This window comes from Monodelphis domestica, chromosome 1, assembly GCF_027887165.1.
Source record: "Monodelphis domestica isolate mMonDom1 chromosome 1, mMonDom1.pri, whole genome shotgun sequence".
In the NCBI taxonomy this organism is placed as follows: domain Eukaryota; kingdom Metazoa; phylum Chordata; class Mammalia; order Didelphimorphia; family Didelphidae; genus Monodelphis; species Monodelphis domestica.
Window position 1 is genome coordinate 72,485,122 of NC_077227.1, and position 25,071 is coordinate 72,510,192.

Consider the following 25,071-nt stretch of genomic DNA (forward strand, 5'->3'; position numbering starts at 1 on the left):
AAAATCAACAACATGGAATTTGCAACACTGACTTTTTTTTAATTCCTAGTGTAAGATTATTTTTAATCTATCCCATTATTCTAGGCTGTCACAAACTATGGGAAAGCTTACATTCTTAATATCCATTGTGCTGTGTTTTTTTCTCAACTTTTAATGAATATCATTAGTTGTTTTTTGTCCTTTAAGTCATTGATAAAAATAATAGCACAGGCTAGCCACATCTCCTTGGAGTGCTCCCACAGGAAACCTTATTCACAGTTAAAATTGAATTATTAATGACTAATTTTTCATTCTATTTAACCAGTTTCTGAAATGTCCTAATTATAATGTTATCTTCTCATAATCCTTTTGAAAATCATAGTAACATGGTAGCTTTGTCAAATATTTTGCCTAAATGTATATGTACGGAATCAAGCAAATAATAAGCATGATGATAATGTTTGCTTAATATATAGTGCTTTAGCATTTGAAAACTTGAATTTGAAAAACTATTTACAAATATTTCATTTTATCCTCACAAAAACTCTGGGTGTAAGTGTTATTCAGTCACTAAGAATATTCTGAAAGGCAGCTATCCAGTTAATCAAAAATAATATTTTAAAAAGTTCCAAATTATGAATAATTAGAGAAATGCAAATTCATGCCACTCAGGTATCATCTTATGTCCATTAGTCAGGCAAAGAATTCATAAAGGGAAAATGACAGTTTTTAAAGGGACTTTAGGAAGACTGGCCCTGAAAATTGCCAAGTTACCAACTTTGGCTGCAGAGAAGATAAGAAGAAATGAGATTGAGAAAAGGTTATTGTACTTGGGAATTAAGAGATCCTTGGTAACTTTGGAGAGAGTAGTTTTGGATAAATGATGAGACCAGAAGTCAGATTGTAGAAAATACCTGTTTTTAGATGGCCTCCTAAAGGAGTTAAGCCACAAAAGACAGAAGAAGATATGGGATGATGACTTTTAGCAATTACCTTAAATGTCTTTTTTTTTTAATGTTAAGTTTTTATTAAATGTTAAATTTAGGAGGATGCATTAATAAGGTCAAATGTAAAGAAATTAATTACTTTGCTAAATATATTTAATCAAGAAAAAATTATAGATCTATTAAATATCTAAGTGATTAAGGGGTAAAAGGAAGGTGGGAATAATGCTTTATATATATATATATATTCCTTTGCTTTTTTCCCTTTCTCATATTACAGCTTTAATTTAAAATCTCTTTAAATTATCATATCAAGAAGTTCTTGCTATAGTTGATTAGATGTTTCTTAGTCAATTTTAAGATTATGCAATTGACAGGTCAGTTACTAATTTGTAAATGTCACATTTTGTTCTGTTTTTACAGCTTCTGAGTGAATTTTGGATGAAGCCATCAAATTAATTATTTGCCATCATGAGTAGAAGCAAGCGTGACAGTAATTTCTATAGTGTAGAGATTGGAGATTCTACATTTACTGTACTGAAACGGTATCAGAATTTAAAACCAATAGGCTCAGGGGCCCAGGGAATAGTATGGTAAGTTTTGCTTTTAAAAAGAACTAACAATCAATCACACTGCACCTGTATTTCCTCATATCTTGGTAAATTTAAAATTTTTCTTAGGAAAACACATACAAAGCTATAAAAAGGAAAACTACTACTATCCAGGAATTGATTGTTTGCTATTATTTTTATGTTATAAATTAAAAAAAGATTTGTTTTATATATATATATTTTTTTTTTAAACATTATTTTATTTGGTCATTTCCGAACATTATTCATTGGAGACAAAGATCATTCCCCCCAAGCCCCCACCTATCCCATAGCCAACGCGCAATTCCACTGGGTTTCACATGTGTTATTGATTCGAACCCATTTCCATGTTATGGGTATTTGCATTAGAGTGTTCATTTAGAGTCTCTCCTCAGACCTGTCCCCTCAACCCCTGTAGTCAAGCAGTTGCTTTTCCTCAGTGTTTTTACTCCTATAGTTTGTCCTCTGGTTGTGGATAGTGTTTTTTCTCCTAGATCCCTGCAGATTGTTTAGGGACATTGCATTGACACTAATGGAGAATTCAATTACGTTCAACTGTACCACAGTGTATCAATCTCTGTGTACAATGTTTTCCTGGTTCTGTTCCTTCCGCTCTGCATCACTTCCTGGAGATTGTTCTATTTGTTCTATTTTTATATTATAAATAAAGAAGAATTAAGAAGAGGTCATTGTAATTGCCACTTTTTGCTTAAAAATAAATTGTTCTTCCAAGTCGAGGTGACTTATGGCTTCAGCAATTCCATCTTTAAATTTGAAGGATTATTATAGTCTTAGACCCCTTTGGTTTAAGTTACGCTTAGCTATGTGTCTGTTACTAAAAAGAACAAATAGCAAATTAATGAGTTCAGTTTATACTTATATTTGCAAATCTTTGTAAATAAAAATTTTTACCTAATCATCAATTTAGTACCAATTGAGCACAAGCTCAACTCTCTATAAAAAAGCATATATTAGTCTTTGCTCTTAGGTGCAAAAATTAATGTCCTTTCTGAACCAAAGAAAATATTAAAATTCTTTAATTTCTCTATTGGTTATGCAGATGTGAAATGTCAGGCACAAAGTGAAAAAAAAAGAGTAAAGTTCAGAAGAATTAAGAGTCTATATTTGAACTATTGTAGATGTGCAGAAGATAGACTGAATGTGAGATAATATGGTTATTGTATTTGATTGTACATGTGCTATGAGAAAGAAGACATCAGATATTTCAGTTATGTACCTGAGCAACTTAGTAGGCTAGTGCCATTAAGAGATCAGAGAAGTTTGAAGATGAATATATTTAAGAGAGAAAGTTACCTTTAGTTTTAGACTTGTTCACTTTGATATTCAGAACAACCAAGTAGAAATATCCCTCAGATAGTTAAAAATTTAGGTTTGGAACTCTGGGGAGAGTTAGGTTGGAGTTTACTGCATAGTGGTGATGATTTAATATGCCACTGAGGGAATATGTGGAGAGAAATGAGAGTCTATGACAGAAACTTAAGGAATACTTATGTTAGGGTGAGATAAGATGAAGACTGGGAGACCAGAGAGGTAAGAGGAAAGCATGAAATTACAGTATCTGGCAGTTAAGCAGTGTTTGAGGATCAAAAAATAGATCATCTATAGCATTAAATACCTACATAGCAATACCAATGAGGATAAAGGCATTTAAAAGGACTTGGTGTAATGATAATGATATTTTCAGTGACCTTTGAGAGAACTATTGCATTAAAATGGTGAGGACAAAAGCCAGATGACAAGGATTTGAGAGAGTAAGAGGTGAAGTTACTCATGGTAGAAATTTGGCATGTGGGAAGAGAAGATAATAGCTAGCAGTAATAGCCAAATGAAAGTTTCCTTTTTATTTATTCACTTTAAAGCCAGTGTAGATATTAAACAGGCATAAGAAAGAAGATATGATTGATGGGGTAAAGACTTAGAAATTGAGGAAGTTACAAATTGACAGGTAATCTGTAGCAAGAAACTGTGTCCCTTCATCCTCTCTGACTGGAGAAATAAGGAAAGGAGATGGGTAAAGCAATTGAGAAGAGAAAAAGGGAGTCATTCATGTTGTATTACTCTAAATGCATTGCATGATGTAAAAGAACAAAGAAGTTTGTTATATAGACAAACATGCCTTGTTATGGTAGTACACAAAGATGTATAGTGGTTCAGAGGTCTATTTTAATCAGTAAATGAAAAATAATTATCCTAAATGTATTTTTAGTTTTATAGTAGCTTTTTCTATATTGTCAACTTTTAATTGATAACCAGTTTTCAATATTAGACTGCCCTTACTCAGTCTGTGTTTGTGGTACCACAATTAATTTCAGTATTAGCTGAAGCAAAACTTATTTTGAAAGAAAAAACTTTCTGTATTAAAACAGCAATCTACTCTATACCCAAAGAGAAACTAATTTTGTTTTATTCTTAATCAATCTTACTCTATATTTATGAGATCTATATTTTTAGTGTTGAAAGAAACGAACCCTCCCCACTTTTACAGAGAAGCAAACGATTTTTTTTTTGAGTAACTTATCTGAGGTCACACAAACGAGTACAAGTAGACCTCTATATCCCACAGAAGGCTTCACCAACTTTAGGGTTTTTTCTCTACTATACTTGATAACCAAATGACATTTCAATGACAGATTTTACTTTTATCTCAAGTAAATTTTAGAAATATGGAGAAGAAAATAAGCACTTACTATGTGCCAGGCATAGAGCTTTACAAACTTCTCATTTGACCCTCAAAAAAACCCTGCAAAATAGATACTGTTACCACTTTTGAAATTGAGGGAATTGAGGCAAACAGAGTTTTGTACAGGGTCACACAGTTGGTAAGTGTCTGATATCATCCACTGTACTACCTAGCTGCCAATATGGAAAATATGTGCTTAGTTCACATTTCTTTATCCTTAAGGTTTCCAAAGTGTTTTCTTTATAGCAATTTGATAGGCTAGTTACAGTCATTATTATTATTATTATCCTCATTTTGTAGATAAGGAAACTGAGCGTTAAAGTGACTAAGTAATTTTACCCACGGTTACAGAGCTAGTAAATGGCGAAGTAATAACTCAAATCCAAGTCTTCTGCTTCCAGGTTTGTGTTCACACTTTACTACCTCTCAACTTGTAATTTAAAACAAAAACAAAACTACGTGCCCTTAAAATGAGAATGTATAACTCCACAATTTTTTTAAATGTCCGATTTTGGCATTTGAAATAACTTCCCAAATCATACTGTTCAATAAAATAATGACAGACAATATATTCTGTAGGAGTTCTCAGGAGGCATGGACCCTAATATGTTTGTCTAAGATACCTTGTTTAAATTTAAATTTAAATTCTACCATTTTCAGAACTGAAAGAATAGTTCTTTTGGAGAGTATACAAACAATACTGGTAATTCCTTATATTTTTTAACTTAAGGAAAATCCCTCCATTTAACTTAAGGCAAAATTTTAGTTAAAAATAACTGATAGGGACAAGTAGGTACTATAGTAGTAGAGAGCCAGTCCTGGAGACTAGAATTGGATTCAAATCTGGCCTCAGACACTTCCTAGCTATATGAAACTGTCCAAGTCACTTGACCCCATTTGTCTTACCCTTGTTGTTCTGTCTTAGACAGAAGGCAAGGATTTTTTTTTTCAGTAGGTGGTTAAGAGAAGTTTAGCTTAAGGCTCATCTATTTGACAAGGATCTTATAAGGTATGGGATTGAAAGTTTTGTTTTGTTTTAGTGGGGAGGGATAGTTGACAGGAAGAAGGATACATTTGTATAATATACCAGAAAAGTTGTAAGTGTGGTTATTTCTTTAGCCCTCACAATGTGATATATATTCATGTGTATATTTTTATAAGTCCTCTTTTCCTAAAATTTGCTTGTGTTTTATTTTTAATTACAGTGCAGCTTATGATGCCATTCTTGAAAGAAATGTTGCAATCAAGAAGCTAAGCCGACCATTTCAGAATCAAACCCATGCCAAGCGGGCTTATAGAGAGCTTGTTCTCATGAAATGTGTTAATCACAAAAATGTAAGTAAAAAAGTTTCATTTTAAAATATAGGTTGGATTATAATGGAGTTCTTGACAATATGTGATATTTCTACTTTTTAACCATATAATTAACCTTCTGCAGTTAAATTTTACAAAGTAATTTTTGAGAATTCCTTTCTTTGGCCAGTTTTCCACTGAAATTTCATTTTAAGTGGATAAATATTAAGCATCTATTATGGACAGATGTCTCCCATAACTTTTCTGGGCTTCCTACCATCAGACTCCTCTAGTAATGTCAAGTCAATGAGCATTTTTTAAATACTTGCAGTGGTTTAGGCACTATGCTAAGTACTGAGGATTCAAAAAAAAAAGACAAAATAAATAATCAACGTTCTTATCAATTTAGATAAGAATACCTGCCCTCAGGTTTCAAAAACCCCCTAGTATTTTATCCATTCCCTGTTCATCCATAAAAGCCTGCCAATCTCTTGTTATTTTATGAAAATATTTACTATAAATATTGTAGGATAGTAATTGGGTAGATTTGATGTACTACTGCTGTCCTTCAGTCAATATATCCATGTGATTAAAGCAATGGGTTCATGTAAGAGAATAATAGGGAAGAAAAGTATACAGTTGTTGAGTTAATATCTTTTTGATTTCAGATTTTAACCCAGGTCGTCTGACTATAAATCCTGCCTTCTTTTCTCTAGATCATGTTGCAAGCAATAGAGTCAGATAATAGCACCTGATTTTTTTTTCAGTTCAATTCAGCAAACATTTTGAGCACTCTCACTATGTGCCAAAGCCCTGTGCTGGATTTTTGTTGTTGTTCAGTTATTTTCAGTCATGTCCAATTCTTCATGATCCCATTTGAGATTTTCTTGGAAGACACTGGAGTGATTTGCCATTTCCTTCTCCAGCTCATTTTATAGATGAGGAAACTGAAGTAAACAGAGTTAAGTGACTTGCCCAAAGTCACAAAGCTAGTAAATATCTGAGGATGGCTTTGAACTCATGAAAATGAGCCTTCCTGATTCTAGGCCCAGTGCTCTATCCACTATACCATCTAGCCTTATTGGACACTGGATGCCTTAACTGGTGCTAAATACTGAAGGAAATTCAGAGATTAAAAACAAAGCTATACCTTTAAGAGACTTAAAGATATGTGAATACTTAAAAAATAATAATAATATAAATGAAAAGAATTTATTTTTTGTTTGGGCATAGAGAGCAAGGCTTAGGATATATTTATCCAAAAATTGTTCTGGTTTTATCTTGTTAATTATTTTATCTGTTTATTCTGTCACTTATAGTTGTGCAGGCTTCTTGATCTCATTTTTATTTTTTGTAATATATAATATTGAATATTGACAGAGGGGATTATACACAGGTAGTAGTTACAACCAATTATCTCAGTTTACTTCTTTATAGATTAAATTAATAATTTAAAAAATTAAATCCAATCAACAAAAACCTGCCTTTTCATTATGTGACTCTTATGTTTCTGTGCTAAGTTCTTCAAGTTTTCTTTCCTCAGTTTGAGTCTACAAAACACTCCTATTGGCTTTCCCCACTTGGAAGTTCTGCTAGATTGATGATCATCTACTGTCAGCCAGCTGGAAAACTCTACTGGTTCAGTGTGACAGAATGATAGACTTCCCTTTGGTCTAAGATTCCTGTCCTGGTTTTTCTCCTGAAGCTTTTCATACAGGGCTAAAAGCTGGAACTGAAACCCTGCTCTGTTCCTGGCATTCAAATCACATAGCTATTTCTTACTTCTGACTTTGCTTCTTACTTAGGATGCTTGCATCCCCATCTCACCTTTAAAAGCTACCCCAAGGTTCAGGTCTTCTCCTCAGTTCACCCTGAGTCTAGACCTAGAATCCATTAGTGAACAACAGAGTACCTATTCCTGTATTTGTCATAAGATTAGAGTCCCCACATATGAATCTTGGACCTCCTCTTGCCCTGGAACATCACCACCTTGGTTCTTTTTTAATTCCTATAACATTGAAATGCCCCTTTGAGTTATGCCTCTAGCTAGATCCCTAGCCCCAGAGCTGGAAATAATATCTCATTGTGATTTTCCTCTTAGAATCCTGATCAGAACTCTTTATCTGATGCATTTTCTGTATCTTGATGGAAAAATTATGTTGCAGGAAGTTGGCCATACTTCTTTTCTTTTACTCCACCATCTTAGATCAACCCCTACAGCTTTAGTATTTAAGTGCTTAGATCAAATCAGATAAAATGTGGAAAGTACTTTTCAAACCTTTAATAGTTATATAAATGCCAGCTATGATTATTAACCCAAAAATCAAATTTTTGTTATCTTTATCCTCTCTCTACTCCCATTCTTTTTTCTCACAGAGCCACCATTTCTAACCTGGACTTTAGCAATAACCTTCTGGTATTCCTGCTTTAAATGTCTCCCCACTCCAATTTATTCTCCACACAACTGCCAGATTGAAACATTTTCCTAATGTTCAGCTAATCATGTCATTCTCCCTAATGTCTTTCCCCAACCACAATAAACTCTTGGTTGTTGTTGTTGAGTCTTTTCAGTCATGTCCAAGTCTTCATAGCCCCATGTGGGGTATTCTTGGCTAAGGTACTAGACTAGTTTGCTGCTTCCTTCTCTAGCTAATTTTACAGATGAGGAAACTGAGACAAATAGGATTAAATGTCTTGGCCAGGATCACAAAGCTATTAAGTGTCCAAGGCCAGATTTGTACTTGGGAACTTTAGCCTTCCATATTCTAAGCCTAGTGCTCTATGCATTATGCCACTTAGCTGCCCTTCAATAATTTCTAGTGGCTCCCAATTATTTTGAGTATAAAGTGTAAATTCTACATGGAATTTAAAGTTTTTTACAACCTGACCTTGCCTTTCAAGTCATTACTCCTCTTCATACACTCTATAGACAGGCCATAATGGTTTACTTTCTCTTCTTCACAATTGAAACTTTATTACTAGTTACCTATCACAAAACTACCTGATGTTTTGTATATAGTCTATGGATATACAAATTGTCCTGTGAACATATGAGCTCCTTGATGATAGGTACTATTTCACATTCTTCTTTATCTCCAGAACTTAACATAGCCTGACTTAAAAAATGCTTATTAATTGATTTTAGGATGATGGGAATGATGAAAGCATTGGTTCAAGACAAAAATGAAGAACATGAGAGAAAGAACTAGGTTAATTCATACTTCAACTGGTATAATCAGAGGGAAAGAAACAAATAGACACAGATATTGAAGTAAATAAGTTATAGAGGTAGTCCAAGCAAGATTCCAGATTCCAAGTAAAATGTTTCTTCATAAGGGTATGTGTGCATAATAAACCTTTGCCCTATTGAATATATAAATAGACTAGCTTTGTTCATAGCCCTCAGTTTTAGGAATAGAAAACATTTTCCTTCTTTGCCAGTAATTGGCCATTTCTGCTTCTGGTATCTTAAAGTTAATTTAAGAAACCTACTTTTAGTCATCTCTAAAGAGACGTCCACTTGCCTATAATCAATATTCTGCCCCTGAACTAATCAAATTCAGAGTGAGATCAAAAGCTTATACCCAAGGGGTAGCTGGGTAGCTCAGGGAATTGAGAACCAGGCCCAGAGACAGGAGATCCTGGGTTCAAATCTTGCCTCAGACACTTCGTACCATCAAGCCGTCGTACCATCTCCAAAGAACTAAAACTGGCAGAAACTCAGAAAATAAGATAAGGGTAGCATCAAGGAAGGACTGAAGCTTAAGAGGATCCCCTAACCTCCCAGAAAACAGAGCTTACCTATAAAAAAGTAGAAAAAATGAGCAAATAACAAAAAAAAAACTAAATAAAGATTTTTCATTGAGGGACTTCTGGGTAAACATAGTGGCAGTCTAGACACAAGATTCATCCTCTCCTCAGCACCTACCGATATAGACTACCTCAAAAGACCAAAAAAACCAAATTCATAAGAACAAAGGGACTCTCCAGTAGCGTGCAGTATTGGAGGTACATGGGATTTGGGCATTTCCACACTATAAGGGGATGAAAAAGTTCCCACCAAAATGCGAGCTGATCTACCCTCCCCCACCCCACCTTCATGGCCAGAATCAGAGCCAGGCAAGCCAGAATCAGGGAGTGAGAGAGGGGCAGTTCTAGAGTAAGTAAGAGGCACCTCTAGGTCCTTGGGAGCTGACTAAGACCACCCCTACCCCGAAAGCAGCTACACCTGAAACTCCAGCAGGTTGAAGTGCGCAGAGTGTGGGCACTTGCAGGAATATAGCACAGAGAAGGGCAGCAAACAGCAGAAGCTGCAGAGATTCAAGAGCTTGCCTCAGGCAAAATCCTTGCTCTTTAACTCCATACACAGAGAGGCTACCCATCTCAGATTTCTAACTAAAAAGGGAAGAAAAAAACCTCTACAATGATGGCAAATTGTGCCCTGGAACAACAACCTCCCTCCAAGAAAAACAAAAATGGATTGACCCTGTAAATTTTTTAGAGGAAAAACCCACACTACAGAGGAAATAGAGGAGGAAATTCAAATAAATGCACCAAAACTTTCCCCCTAAAATGGAAATTGTCCACAAGCTTTTGAATTTAAATTGAAGCTCATCAAAAAGATGGAAGTCTTCTGACAAGAAAAGTGGGAAATAGTTCAAAGAGAAAATAACAGTTTAAAGGACAAGAATTCCCAATTGGAGAAACAGCTAGAAGCCACAAAAAGCAGGACAGAGCAAACTGAAAAGGGAAACCAGTTTTTAAAATACAGAATTAGGCAATTAGAAGACAATGATCTTAAAACAGCAAGAATTAACGAAGCAAAGTCGAAAGATTGACAAAATAGAAGAAAACATAAAATATCTTACTGAGAACATGACAGATCAGGAAAACAGATCACAGAGAGACAATTTGAGAATCATTGGTCTACCAGAAAAGCCAGAAAAGAAATCTTGACATCATACTATAAGAAATCATCCAAGAAAATTGCCCTGATTTTCTTGAACAAGGGGGCAAAATAGACTTTGAAAGAGTTCATAGAACACCCTCTACACCAAATCCTCAAAAGACAACTCCCAGGAATGTAAATGCCAAATTCAAGAGCTTTCAAGCAAAGGATAAAATTCTACAAGAAGCCAAAAACAGACAATTTAGATACCAAAGAGCACCAAGTCAGGATCACACAAGACCAGGCAGCATCTACACTAAAGGACCGCAAGGCCTAGAACATATGATATTCAGAAAAACAAGAGAATTGAGTCTTCAACCAAGGATCACCTATCCATCAAAACTGACTATATACTTACAGGGGAAAGTATGGGCATTCAACAAAATAGAAGGTTTCCACGTAAAGAAGAAGACCAGAACTAAGTGGAAAGTTTGATATCCAAACAAAAGAGAGAAATATGAACAGGTAAATAAGAAAGAGAAAGGGAAAAGGGGAAAAATGTTCTTTTATTCAAATTTCTTCTTTAAAGGCTACAATTAGATCAAATTATATATAAATATATGGGGAAAATGTTATTTGTAACTCCCAAAAATTAAATTCACTATTATAGTAATTAGAAGAATCATTTACAGGAAAAGATTGGGGTAATAAGGGCTATAAGATAATATGCAAACAAAGAAAAAGGGAGGGGGGAATAAAAAATGGCACCAAGAGATACTTGAAGAAATAAAATAAATAGAATAATTTTTATCACACAGAGATACACATGGGAAGGGGAGGGGAAGAATACTCTTATAAGGAGGAGAGGAAGAGAGTACTAATAAGTAATACCTTATTCTCAGTGAAATCAGTTCTGAGAGGGAAGAACATCTAGATCCATTGGGGTCTTGAATTCTATCATCCTACAGGGAAAGTGAGAAGGGAAAACTAAGTGGGGTAAGGGGTAGGGAGAAAAAAAAGGGAGGGAAAGAGAAGAGGGAGGGAACTTAACAGACCCTAAAAAAGGGGGGGAACAAAAAGGGAGGGGCCAGAAAGGGAAGCATATTAAGGGAAGTGATTAAAATTAAACCACTGTTTTAAAAGGATATAGCAAAAGAAGAAAGGACAAAACTAGGAGAGGATATCAAAATGTTGGCGAATACACAAGTGGCCATCATAACTGTGAATGTGAATGGGATGAACTCACCCATAAAACGAAAACAAAAAGGAGAGTGGATTAGAATCCAAAATCCTACCATATGTTGTCTACAAGACACGTACCTGAGGCGAGTAAATACTCACAAGGTTAGAATTAAAGGTTGGAGTAAAACTTATTGGGCCTCAACTGACAGAAAGAAGGCAAGAGTAGCAATCATGCTATCTGACAAAGCCAAAGGAAAAATAGATCTTATTAAAAGGGATAGTGAAGGTAAATACATCCTGATAAAAGGGAGTATAGACAATGAGGACATATCAGTAATCAACATGTATGCACCTAATGGTAAAGCATCCAAATTTCTAAAGGAGAAACTAGTGGAATTGAAGAAGGAAATAGATTGTAAAACTATACTAGTGGGAGACCTGAACCTACCACTATCAAATTTAGGTAAATCAAATCAAAAAATAATTAAGAAAGAGGTAAAAGATATGAATGAAATCTTAGAAAAATTAGAGTTAATAGATATATGGAGATAAATAAATTGGGACAAAAAGGAATACGCCTTCTTTTCAGCAACACATGGTACATTCACAAAGATTGACCATGTACTAGGTCATAAAAATATGACAAACAAATGCAGAAATAACAAATGCAACCTTTTCAGATCATGACTCAATAAAAATAATGATCAGTAAGGGTACATGGAGAACCAAATCAAAATTTATGGACATTAAGTAATATGATTCTCCAAAATTGATTAGAGAACAAATCATAGAAACAATAATTTCATTGAAGAAAATTACAATGATGATACATCCTTTCAAAATCTATGGGATGAAGCCAAAGCAGTACTCAGGGGAAAATTTATATGCTTGAGTTCATATATTAACAAATTAGGGAGGGCACAGGTCATTGAATTGGACACGCAAATCAGAAAACTTGAAAGCAAACAAATTAAAAATCCCCAGAAAAAAACTAAATTAGAGATCCTAAAAATTAAGGAAGAAATTAATAAAATCGAAAGTGAAAGAACTATTGAACTAATAAATAAGACTAGAAGCTGGTATTTTGAAAAAGAAAACAAAATAGACAAAGTATTGGTCAATATAATTTAAAAAAGGAAAGAAGAAAACCAAATTAACAGTATCCAAGATGAAAAGGGAGACATCACCTCCAATGAAGAGGAAATTAAGGCAATCATTAAAAAGTATTTTGCCCAATTATATGGCAATAAATATGCCAATCTAGGTGATATGGATGAATATTTACAAAAATATAAATTGCCTAGATTAACCAAAGAAGAAATAGAATTCTTAAATAATCCCATATCAGAAAAAGAAATTGAACAAGCCATCAAAGAACTCCCTAAGAAAGAATCCCCAGTGCCTGATGGATTCACCAGTGAATTCTATCAAACATTCAAAGAACTGCTAATCCCAACACTATACAAACTATTTGACATAATAAGCAAAGAGGGAGTTCTACCAAATTCCTTTTATGACACAAATATGGTACTGATTCCAAAGCCAGACAGGTCAAAAACAGAGAAAGAAAACTATAGACCAATTTCCTCAATGAACATAGATGCAAAAATATTAAATAGGATACTAGCAGAAAGACTCCAGGAAGTCATCACAAGGGTTATTCACTATGATCAGGTGGGATTTATACCAGGAATGCAAGGATGGTTTAATATTAGAAATCCATCCACATAATTGACTAAATCAACAAACAAACCAACAAGAATAACATGATTATCTCAATAGATGCAGAAAAAGCCTTCGACAAAATACAATACTCATCCCTATTGAAAACACTAGAAAGTATAGGAATAGGAAGGTCTTTCCTAAAAATAATAAGCAATATTTATCTAAAACCATCATCCAACATCATCCTCAGTGGGGATAATCTAGATACATTCCCAATAAGATCAGGAGTGAAACAAGGATGCCCATTATCACCTTTATTATTTAACATTGTACTAGAAATACTATCAGTAGCAATTAGAGAAGGAAAATAATTGAAGGTATTAAAATTGGCAGTGAGGAAACCAAGCTATAACTCTTTGCGGATGATATGATGGTCTACCTAAAGTTGCTGGATACAAAAGAAACCCACATAAGTCATCAGCATTTCTATATATCTCCAATACATCTCAGCAGCAAGAATTAGAAAGAGAAATTCCATTTAAAATCACCCTAAGACAATTTAAAATACTTAGGAATCTATCTTCCAAGACAAACACAGGAACTATATGAACACAAGTACCAAACACTTTCCACACAATTAAAACTAGATCTAAACAATTGGATAAACATTAACTGCTCATGGGTAGGACAAGCTAACATAATAAAAATGACCATCCTACCCAAACTTGTTTATATATTTAGTGCCATACCCATTGAACTAACAAACTTTTTTACCAAATTAGAAAAAAGCATTTTTACTGAATTAGAAAAAACCATAACAAAATTCATTTGGAAGAACAAAAGATCCAGGATATCCAGGGAAATAATGGGGGGGGAAATGCAGTACCAGATCTCAAACTATACTATAAAGCAGTGGTCATCAAAACAATATGGTACTGACTAAGAGACAGAAAGGAGGATCAGTGGAATAGACTTGGGCTAAGGGACTTCAGCAAGACAGTCTATGACAAGCCCAAAGATCCCAGCTTTGGTGACAAAAATCCACTATTTGATAAAACTGCTGAGAAAATTGGAAGACAGTATGGGAGAGATTCAGTCTGGATCAACACCTCAACCAAAATAAACTCAAAATGGGTGAATGACTTGAACATAAAGAAGGAAACTCTAAGTAAAGTATGTGAATACAGAATAGTATACGTGTTAGACCTTTGGGAAAGGAAAGATTTTAAAACCAAGCAAGACTTAAGAGTCACAAAATGTGAAATAAATAATTTTGATTATATCAAATTAAAAAGTTTTTGTTCAAACAAAACCAATGCAACCAAAATTAGAAGGGAAGTAACAAATTGGGAAACAAAACCTAACAAAAACCTCTGACAGAGGTCTAATTACTCAAATTTACAAAGAGCTAAATCAATTGTACAAAAATATCAAGCCATTCTCCAATTGATAAATGGGACATCAATAGACAATTTTCAGTCAATGAAGTCAAAAGTATTAATAAGCACATGAAAAAGTGTTCTCAATCTCTTATAATCAGAGAGATACAAATCAAAACAACTCTGAGGTATCACCTCATACCTAGCAGATTGGCTAATGACAGCAAAGGAAAGTAGTGAATGCTGGAGGGGATGTGACAAAGTAGGGACATTAATTCATTGCTGGTGGAGTTGTGAATTGATCCAACCATTCTGGAGGGCAATTTGGAACTATGCCCAAAGGGTGCTAAAAGACTGTCTGCCCTTTGATCCAGCCATAGCACTGCTGGGTTTGTACCCCAAAGAGATAATAAGGGAAAAGACTTGTACAAGAATATTCATAGCTGTGCTCTTTGTGGTGGCAAAAAATTGGAAAATGAGGAAAATCCCCCCTTCAGTTGGGGAGTGACTGAACACATTGTGGTATCTGTTGGTGATGGAATACTATTGTGCTCAAAGGAATAATGAACTGGAGGAATTCCATGGAGACTGGAACAACCTCCAGGAAGTGATGCAGAGTGAAAGGAGCAAAACCAGGAGAACATTGTACACAGAGACTGATACACTGTGATACAATTGAATATAATGGACTTCTCCATTAGTGGCAGTGCAGTGCCCATGAACTACCCGGAGGGATTTATGAGAAAGAACGCTATCCACATTCAGAGGAAAAACTGTGGGAGTAGAAGTACCGAAGAAAAACAACTGCTTGACTGCATGGGTCAAGGTGGATATGATTGGGGATATAGACCCTAAATGAACATACTAGTGCAAACATCAACAGTGTGGAAATAGGTTCTGATCAAGGACACATGTAATACTCAGTGGAATTGCGCATTGGCTTAAGGAATGTTGGGGGGCTGGGGGGGGGAGAATAAAATATGATTTTTGTTACCAAGGAATAATGTTTGAAATTGACCAAATTTAAAAAAAATTAAAAAATTTTTTCATTGGGACAAAGAGCGGGTAGAAACACAGAAGGGCACAGTGAAAACCTATAATCAGTATTCTTTGGAACTTAGAACTTATTTAAGTGTGGTATTATCTAATCCTGAAAAACTTTCTAAAAATATGCTAGAGAATATTTACTTTCCTGACAGAACTTAAAATGCATCCTCTTTGTAAAGCATCAATTTTTCCCCTAATTGACATTTCATTAATTTTTTCTAAGTTAATAATTTATTGGTTCCTTTTGTTTTTTATATTATAGTGATTTCAAGATATACCACTCTGTGTACCCATTCAGTGAGTTTTCCCCTATAACAAAATAGTCAAATGTCTTAAGAATGTGCAATATTTTTACTCACAGTCTGCTCAACTCTCAAAAAGATTCTTTTTTCTCATCCCTTCCTCAGGGCCAATTGTAATCATCAGGGTTCACTACATATTTATTTTTATATTGTTTCTTGTTCTTGTTTATTTCACTCAATATCTGTTCTTTCATATTTTCCCCTATTTCTCTGAATTCTTTATACTTGTTTCTTCCAGTGCAGTCTTTTGCTCTTAAAATCATTAGTCATAAAGTTACTACTTGAATTCATTCATTTGAAATCCTGTGAACCCAGCTTTGCAGCATGCTATAAGTAATGACAGATACTGGCTGGTTGTTCTCCTAAGGGTTAGTTCCTCAAAGGTCATGTTTATTCCTCTTTAGTTTTGAATATTTTCAGAAGATAAAGGAACAAACAACATCTCCTTTTCTTCCCATGTTCTTCTCATGCTGCTCTCTGCTAAGACACAAACTATTATTGCCTGATTGGTTTCAGGTCTTTCTAAATATCTCTTGCCTTTTTAAGTGGTAGCCATGAAGTAAAAGAACATTTTCCATTTTCTGTTTAGAAATAGAAGGTATCATCATGCTTTTGACTCATTTTCATTTTGCAATGGAAGTAGGAGAAAGTAATAACATATGTAAGAAATTGGATCATTTATTGTCTAATTCACTCATATTTGGTGAAACAGAGGCTAAGATATTTATGATTTTTCAAGTTACATAATATCAGAACTAGAATTCAAACTCATATATTCTTTTTTTTATTTTTAAACCATTACCTTTCATCTTGGAATCAATACTGTGTATTGGTTCCAAGGCAGAAAAGGGGTAAGGGCTAGGCAATGGGGGTTAAGTGATTTGCCCAGGGTCACATAGCTGGGAAGTGTCTGAGACCAGATTTGAACCTAGGACCTCCTGTCTCTAGGCCTGGCTCTCAATCCACTGAGCTACCCAGCTGTCCCCTTAAATTCATATATTCTTGACTTTTTCCAGTAAAACTTGAATGAATACTTAAGCATTCACATTCATAATTGCTTAAATAGACCTCATAGTCATCATGGAATTGGGGATAGAGTATTTACGTCAAACTCAAGTCCAACCTTGGACATGTACCAGCTGACCAGCTGTCTCACCCTAAGGAAGTCATTGAACCTCTTATCTCAGAGACAAATCTCTACGACTATAATTTGCAGAGAAAGTACTATCTTTTGTTAGTAGGAGGAGTTTCCTCATCAGTTAGGGTTCTGAGATAAGTATATTTAGTAAGTAGGTGCAGTGAATAGAGCTCTGGACCTAAAATAAGAAAGTCTTGATTTAGATGCAGATTCAGACACTTTTTAGCTATACTACCCAGCGTAAGTCAGTTGACTTCTATCTGTCTCATTTCCTTCTGTAAAATGGAGACAACAGTAGCATCTAACTCTCAGGGTTAAACAGGGATATTTTAAAAACACTTTAAAAATCTTAAAGTACCATATCAATTCTAGCTGCTAATACTATTGCAAATCATTTTAATGCTAAAACAAATCTTTTCCTTGAAGTACTACATTAAGCCCTGTTATCAAGACTCAGGTTTACAATTTCAAGTAGAATTTTTAATAGACCTTTTCTTTTTTAGCAGATAAGTTTTTAAAATAAAAGATTGTAAAACATTGCTTTTAGTGAAACAAATTCCATTAAGGAAGGTAGGGAGAATTCTCATAAATGAATGAGAAATTTCTTTTCTTTTTTTTTGTCTCAAATCACCAGAAGATGAAGTAATTCTATACAAAGTCAGTAAAATTAGAGAAGTGACCATTTAACAGGTGATAGCAGGTGATTATGAAATGGATCCTTAATTCTTTTTTAACCCATGCATTTATTATTCAGAATTATTCAGCTTCACAAAATGTTTTGTAACTTTTTCCAAATTTCCTGCTTCTACAACAGATAATTGGCCTCTTGAATGTGTTCACACCACAGAAGTCTCTAGAAGAATTTCAGGATGTGTAAGTGTGGTTATCTATAAAGTTTGTTTTATTATACTATTTATTTAGGGCAATTTTGATTACTATTTTTTCCCTTCTCTTAAGTTACATAGTCATGGAGCTTATGGATGCAAATCTTTGCCAAGTCATTCAAATGGAGCTAGACCATGAACGAATGTCCTACCTTCTCTATCAAATGCTGTGTGGAATCAAGCACCTTCACTCTGCTGGAATTATCCATCGAGTAAGTAGAAATATTCACTTGTGTTACTAATATTCTGTGTTCACAGTTTATAAGGAAATAGGTTATAGATTTGTTATTATGTAAAGCAAATGGATACATTTTAAAAATCTATGCTACCATAGATTAAATTAGAAAAGTATAGAAACTGATTTGTACTAGTGCCATATTTTGCATGTATACATAATTTAAGTACTTCATGGTTTTATGCTTCCATAGCAGGTTATTTGAATGCCAGCTCATTAGATTTTGGAAAATGATTTTTTCTAATTTAGACAAACCTTTTAAAATAGGTTTTGTTTAGTGAGATGATGTTTTGTGGGCAAGATATCTGGCTTTGAGTCATTTTGTGTCAATCAACCAAAATATATAATAGCTGAGCCATCTTTTCAACTTTGATTTTGTTTTTTTCTTATTTATTTGTTAATAACTTACCTGAGACAAAAACATATCTGACAAGCTTGGTCTTGTACTTTATTGTCATCCCTGCTGATGTTCCTTTGTATCCCACATTTGCAAATACTACAATGTCCTTTTTTTTAATATTTTAAAAATATAACAAGAGAAATTGTAAGCTCAGCAGGAGACCAGAATCCATTTTTGGTCTCATTACCTCTTTGTGTGACCTTGGGCAAAGTAGAGTTGTTCTTGTTCCTTCCCATTGCATAAGCTAGAATAATAAAATGCCACTGGAAAAATAAATTGCATATCATTAAAACCCATAGTGAACTATAAAATTTAGGAAGCATCCTTAAGGCAAATTTGTATTTTTCATCAATAATATTGCTCAAAATATTTATGTACCTTTTTATGGCCTTTTAATGATTTTGTATTGTTTTTACCAATGAAATTGGCAAATTTTTTTTCTGAAGTATATTTTGACCACTTAGATAGAGTAACTTCATTGATTCCTAGCTTTAGCTGAAAAGGATGAAATTTAATTTTGAAATTGAAGAAGTTGAAACTAGGATAGAAATGTATCTGAAGTGACTTTTGGATCTCCCCATGCTTCTAACTTGATTTGTTCATTTCATTGACTGACAGACTGGCTTTGGACTTCCCATAGCAAACTGCTCCCAACTAACTATACATTTATATTTTTGCCATCAGCCTCTCGCAACCTGATAATTCAAAAAAAGTTGTGATTTTTACAATTCCTTCATGTCCTTAGGTTTGCAGGCCCAACAGCCAGGTTATTTATTTCATCCTAGATACTTTGCCTGTAGTTAGAATACAGTGCCAAGAAGTAAGCAGTTATCCAAAGCCCTCCAGATAAAAATTGCTGACTACTTACTATGTATAAGGCACAGTATGAAAAGCAAAATAGAGAAGATTGGCAAACCCCAGTGAAGTATTGATAACATCACATGATTTATTGTAAAATCATAAGCATAGTTTTTGTTTGTTTTTAAGTGCTATGAGAGAAAAGAAAAACATTTCTATAACATAGAGTGATGTAGGAAGGTTTCATGGAAGAGGGGTTTGAACTCTTCTCAGTTATCCCTGTAGATATCTCATTTGGAAAGATCATTCTTATAAATGACCTCTTCCAAACCTTCATGGTATTTCCTCTGTGTTCCCACTTTCAATTCTACTTTCTTAGAAAGGTTTTTCCTCTTTTTGCCTAGAGAAATCATACACATATAATCCATCTTTCTGACCTCCTTTCCCTCTCCAAAGAAAGTTTATACTGTTTTACCAATTCACTACAAAATAAGAGAATAGCAGGTAAAATATTGCTTAATTCCATTAAATACAGTAGTTAAATTAACTAATAACCATTTTTTCTTTAACTGTGACTCATTTCATTTTTATGTATACATACTTCTGAAAAAGTTTGAAGCCATGCCAGAGTATAGTAATTAACAAGACATTAAAAACCTACTTATTTTTTGTATTTCATTATAAAAATTCCTATATCTTAATCCGTTCAGAGTTTGATATTCCACTGTTAAGTTTTACTTGAATACTTCAAGAAGATCTCTAACTTCATTGAGATGGATAGTCCCTCCACTCTTTAAAGAGTGATTTTATTAATTACTACGGACTCAAAATAACTCACCTACCTGTCAGCCTTCTAATGAGGAACCAACCCTTCAAAATGTAACTAGCCTAGTGTTAGCAAAGGGCAATCATTCCTCAACCTATACTTGAAAGCCTTGGAGGCAGCATAATATAAGGGGAAAGAACACTGGCTCTGGAGAAAGGGGGTCTGTGCTCAGATCCCTCTTATGGCAGCCTTACTTGACTGTTACTGCAGTGGGGGGAACTGGGCTAGACTGTTTCTCAAGGGCTCCAGTTATGGAGCTACAATCCTGAGATACTGTGAACTGTCAAAATTTGCCATTTGTTGGCATAGCCTTTTGAACCAAAGGGAATCTATACAATGCTTGAAAAATCAGATCAAGGCATCTGTGGAATAAGTTTAACTTCTGGCTCCTAAAACGTCAATAATAAAGTTCTTTTGTGCATGTTAAATGTACAACTGAGAAACTTAGTTGTTGACTGAAATTCATCTAGAAAATTTAAGAGTTCATCCCTAAGATCTCTTTCCACTTATGCCATGCTCTTCTCAGTACTGTAGACTTTGCTTTCCATTGGCTCTTTGATCCTTTTGTCTTGCTTCTTTTTTCTCACTTTCTTTGACTTTTACATGTTCTCTAAAAGGCATTAGGAAGGAAAAAGATTGAGAACCAGAAATTATTGCTCTAATTTCAATTATCAGTAAAGACTTTTTAGACCAAAGCAGCCATTTTTTCTGTCTTCATACCTAAATTAGTATTAAAGGAAAATGTCAGCTACTGGGTTAAATAAAGGAGGAATTTCTTAAACTATTGGTATCACTTATTTAGATGATGACCCATTCCATCATATGAGAACTGGAAAGAAGTTGAACATTTGAATAAGTTAGGTCTTAGTGGTTTCAGTATATTATTGTAGAATAATGAATTTTCAGAATGTCAGGCACACTTGTTTCAAAATGAATAAAGATACGTACTGGACTTGTGATTTCATTGGTGTGAGATATCCCAATGAGGCACTTGCACAACTAGTAAAGTTTGGTAATTCTCTGAAACTTAACATCTTCATTGTCTGGAATTCCTAAAAGTTAAAGAGATTTGATCAGTCATGTACTAATGTGGGAAGTAAATCCAGATTTTTCCATCAGTCAACTAACATTTATTTATGTCCCAGATGCTCTGCTAAGTGTTGAATATAGAAAGGAATGCAAAAAATAGTGCCTGTCCTCAAGAGTTCACATTCTTATAGAGGAAATAATATGTAAATGACCAGGTACATGAAAACATCAATGTGGTTATCTCAGAGGGAAGAGCACCAACATCTGGCAGGGCTGGAAATGGTTCCTCCAGAAGCAAAGATTTGGACTGAGTATTAATGGAAACCAAGGAAGCCAAAGGTACAGGTGAGAGAGCAGAGCATCGCAGGCTTTGAGATGGGAGAGACAATATCATATTTGAGGGTCAGTGGAAAGTCCAGGGTAGCTAGATTGTAGATAGTATGAAAGCGGAGAACAAAGTATAACAACATTTTTTAATTATAAGGAGAGGCCAGGTTATGAAAAACTTTTTAAGTGGCTGAGTGCAGATATAGCCATTTTGCTGTTGGAAGTAATACAGAGCCATTGGAACTTATTGAGTAGGTGAGGTGACATAGTCAAACTGTTGCTTTAGGGGAATCTCTTTGGTAACTGCCTGGAAAATGAAATTGAGAATTTGAGGTAGGAAGAGCCATTAGTAATCTCTTGTAGTAATCCAGGCAAAAGGTAATGAGGGCCTAAACTAGATTAGTGGCCAAAGAGAATGTAGAAAAGCAATGTAGTGAATTCAGAAATGACAAGATTTGGTGCTGACACCAGGTCTTTATCCACAAAACCATACTGCCTCTTCATCAAATATGAGCAAATTTGGGGGTTGTCTGTGGCATTGCAGTCTTTCCTACTATCCTAAATCAGTAATTAACTAAATCTTGAATTATGTTATACATCTTTTGGATGAAGCTTCCTCAGCCTCTTGATGATCTCTGGTTTATATTTTGTGTGTTAGAATATTCAGTAGCAGAGACCATATAGTAATAATAGCATAATATTTGACATATACAGTTTAAAATAAAAATAATATTTATATATGGTTTTAAAAATGCATTACATATATTTTTTCATTTGCTATAATACCCCTAAGCAGGATAGGTGCTACTATGAACAAAATTTTATTCATGATGCCTCAGAACTGAGGCAGACAGGTTAAGTGATTTGCCCAGGGTCACACAGCTAGTAAGTTTATGATGCAGGATTCCAGCTCAGGTCTTCTGACTCCAAGTTTAGCACTCTGCCTATCATACCACTTAGCTGCCATATCAATTTCTGCTATGGAAAGTGCCTTACCTGAAGTTTGGGTATGGGTGTATGGGTGGGTGTTTTAATGACTATGAGTAATTGTCATTGAATACATAACCATAAACAATGAGTTTATTAAATATTACTTAAGAGATCAAACTCCATATACAGCATTTTGACAGGCATAAGATACTGTCACACAATCTCTCAACAAATTAATTTCACTTAAGAGACTTGCATTTTTTTTCTTAAGGTTGATTTCTCCCATGTAAGTAATGGTTTTCTATTTCTATATATATATAAAACATTTCATTAATACTGGAAGAATTTTATTACTGTTCTTTGAGGGAATCTCATTTTATATTTTTTCTTTTCTTTCTTTCTTTTTTTTATTAAAAAAGGCCATCTGTCCCTGATGAATACAATGCATTAATTTTGTAACTTTCATCACAATTAAGCAAAACTGGGGTGAGGGAGAATAAAAAATATTGGATTGTGTTGTTGAACTAAGAAACAATCTAGATCAACTCTTAGAATTGCAAAGGGCTGGCATAGTACAATACAATTTTTAGAGAGAGAGAGATATAAGCAGTACTTAATTATATAACAACATCATAGCTTGATTAATACTGGTAACTTCTTGCTTCAGCCATCTATAGTTTATAGTGGTGTCAAAGGCATAGAATTTTAAGGGTCACATCTAAGAGTTGGAAGAGACTTTCAAAACTCTTTTGTCCATCCATATCTTAACTAGAATGGTATCCCAGAAAAGTGGTTATCCAGCCATTGCTTGAAGGTCTCCAGTAAAAGGAAACAGCACTATATAAGGCAACATTTCACTTGAATATAATTGTAATTGTTAGGAAATTCTTCCTCAACACACAGGTATACAAATTGTAAAGATGATGGAATATCTTTACTTACCCAAGTTAACACAGCCAGTTTAGTAGCAGAGCTCAGACTAGGACTTAGCTTTTCCAAAATTACTATGTCACTGTATTTAGAAGATAATTTGTAGCAAATGCTTTCACACTTTTTTAGAAAGCCTGTTCGAAAATTCATTAAAAGAGGAAATACAATGTTTTACATAACTCAGTTTTTTTGGGGGGGTGGGACTATCACCTCCAAAAAAACCCCGTAAGTTATTTCCTCTTCAGATTTTTTATAAAATAGTTGTAGTCTGTATCCTATTTCACTCATTTAATTAGTATTTATAGTTTTTTAAAACCTACTTTGAACTGCAAGACTAAATTTAATAAAACTTTTCCAGTGCCCAGATGCTATTGGTTTATTGTCATGCACAATAGAGGGAGTTGTTATTTGAGATCATTAAATTTATCATAATTAACTTTATGTAAATTTCCATGACACATGGGGAAATTGACCCTTTTTTCTTAACCATAAAAGATATATAGATATATATATAATGTTCTTGTTTCTGTCCTTTGATATTGTTTCATTTATTTACAGGTAAGAGATTATTCAGTTGTTCAGATTATATCACATAGATTTTTATATTTCCAGTCTTTGTTCATTTCTAGGCATTTCAACATTTCCTATCTTTTAATATTTATTATTGTACATAAAAATCAGTCTTACCTTACAGGTAAAATAATAGGTTCATGGAAGTGTTTTCACTTTGACCTGAAATTTTAAAATTTATACTTTTCTTACTCATTAAAATTAAAGGATTTTTATACTTTCAAAATAAAAATCCTTTTTATATATCTTCCTCTTCTCAGTTATTAGTTTATCTTTAAACTTAGCATCATAGAACTTCATTATTACCTGATCATATGTGTCTATTAAGTCTGTCCTTCATTGTACATTAGAAAAAATTAAAAAATTTACATGTGAGTATGTATATACATGCACATGCACACACTTTGGGATCTATAGGAACACTAAAAAGAATAACTAGGGCACTTTGCCCTTCTAATTTTTATCCTAATCATTGATAATTTTTAACTAAAATCCAAAATATGTAAATCCATAGAAGTAATAGAGTAGATTCATCACATCTTTTTGCCTCTAATTCCTCAAATTTTGATCTGATATAGAACAGCTATCAGCGCAGCACCACTTCAGTACTGAAATGAGGACCTGAAGGCCTAATGGGTTATAAATTAGTAGCAAGAATAGTATTTACTGAACATTAAAGTTAAAGTTTGAGAGACTTTCATAAAAATACTTTCTAATAGCATTAACTACAGAGTTGGTTATAATCAGTCTGTTGACAGATTTTACAAATAGTAAATGAAATAGGGAAAAAATAGCAAAATTTTTCTTTTAAGTGGATGTACAACATGGCAGGTATCCTAATTCCTGAGGCTTTGTTAGGCTAGCATAAAATTTTTGCCATCAACAAATTTCAAGGTTGTAAGTGAGAAATCAGAGATATATAAACCTGCCTATTCATAGTTACATTAGGCTGCTTTGAGATGTATATCTGATGATGTGAGGGAAAGAATAATATTGGATGGATAGACTAACATAGAGGGACCTCCCACTCACTG

General features: G+C 34.0%; 1 protein-coding gene across 4 annotated transcripts in view; it reads left to right on the plus strand.

The window, feature by feature from the left end:
- MAPK8 (mitogen-activated protein kinase 8) overlaps positions 1-25,071 on the plus strand; it is a 104,124-nt gene that overhangs the window by 64,376 nt on the left and 14,677 nt on the right. For all 4 annotated transcript variants that reach the window (XM_056800676.1, XM_056800673.1, XM_056800675.1 and 1 more), the window contains exons 3-6: positions 1,347-1,516; positions 5,420-5,549; positions 17,923-17,981; positions 18,066-18,204. In XM_056800676.1, the coding sequence (XP_056656654.1) occupies positions 1,395-1,516; positions 5,420-5,549; positions 17,923-17,981; positions 18,066-18,204 (450 nt within the window). In that variant the 5' untranslated portion in view covers positions 1,347-1,394. The remainder of the gene's footprint in view (positions 1-1,346; positions 1,517-5,419; positions 5,550-17,922; positions 17,982-18,065; positions 18,205-25,071) is intronic.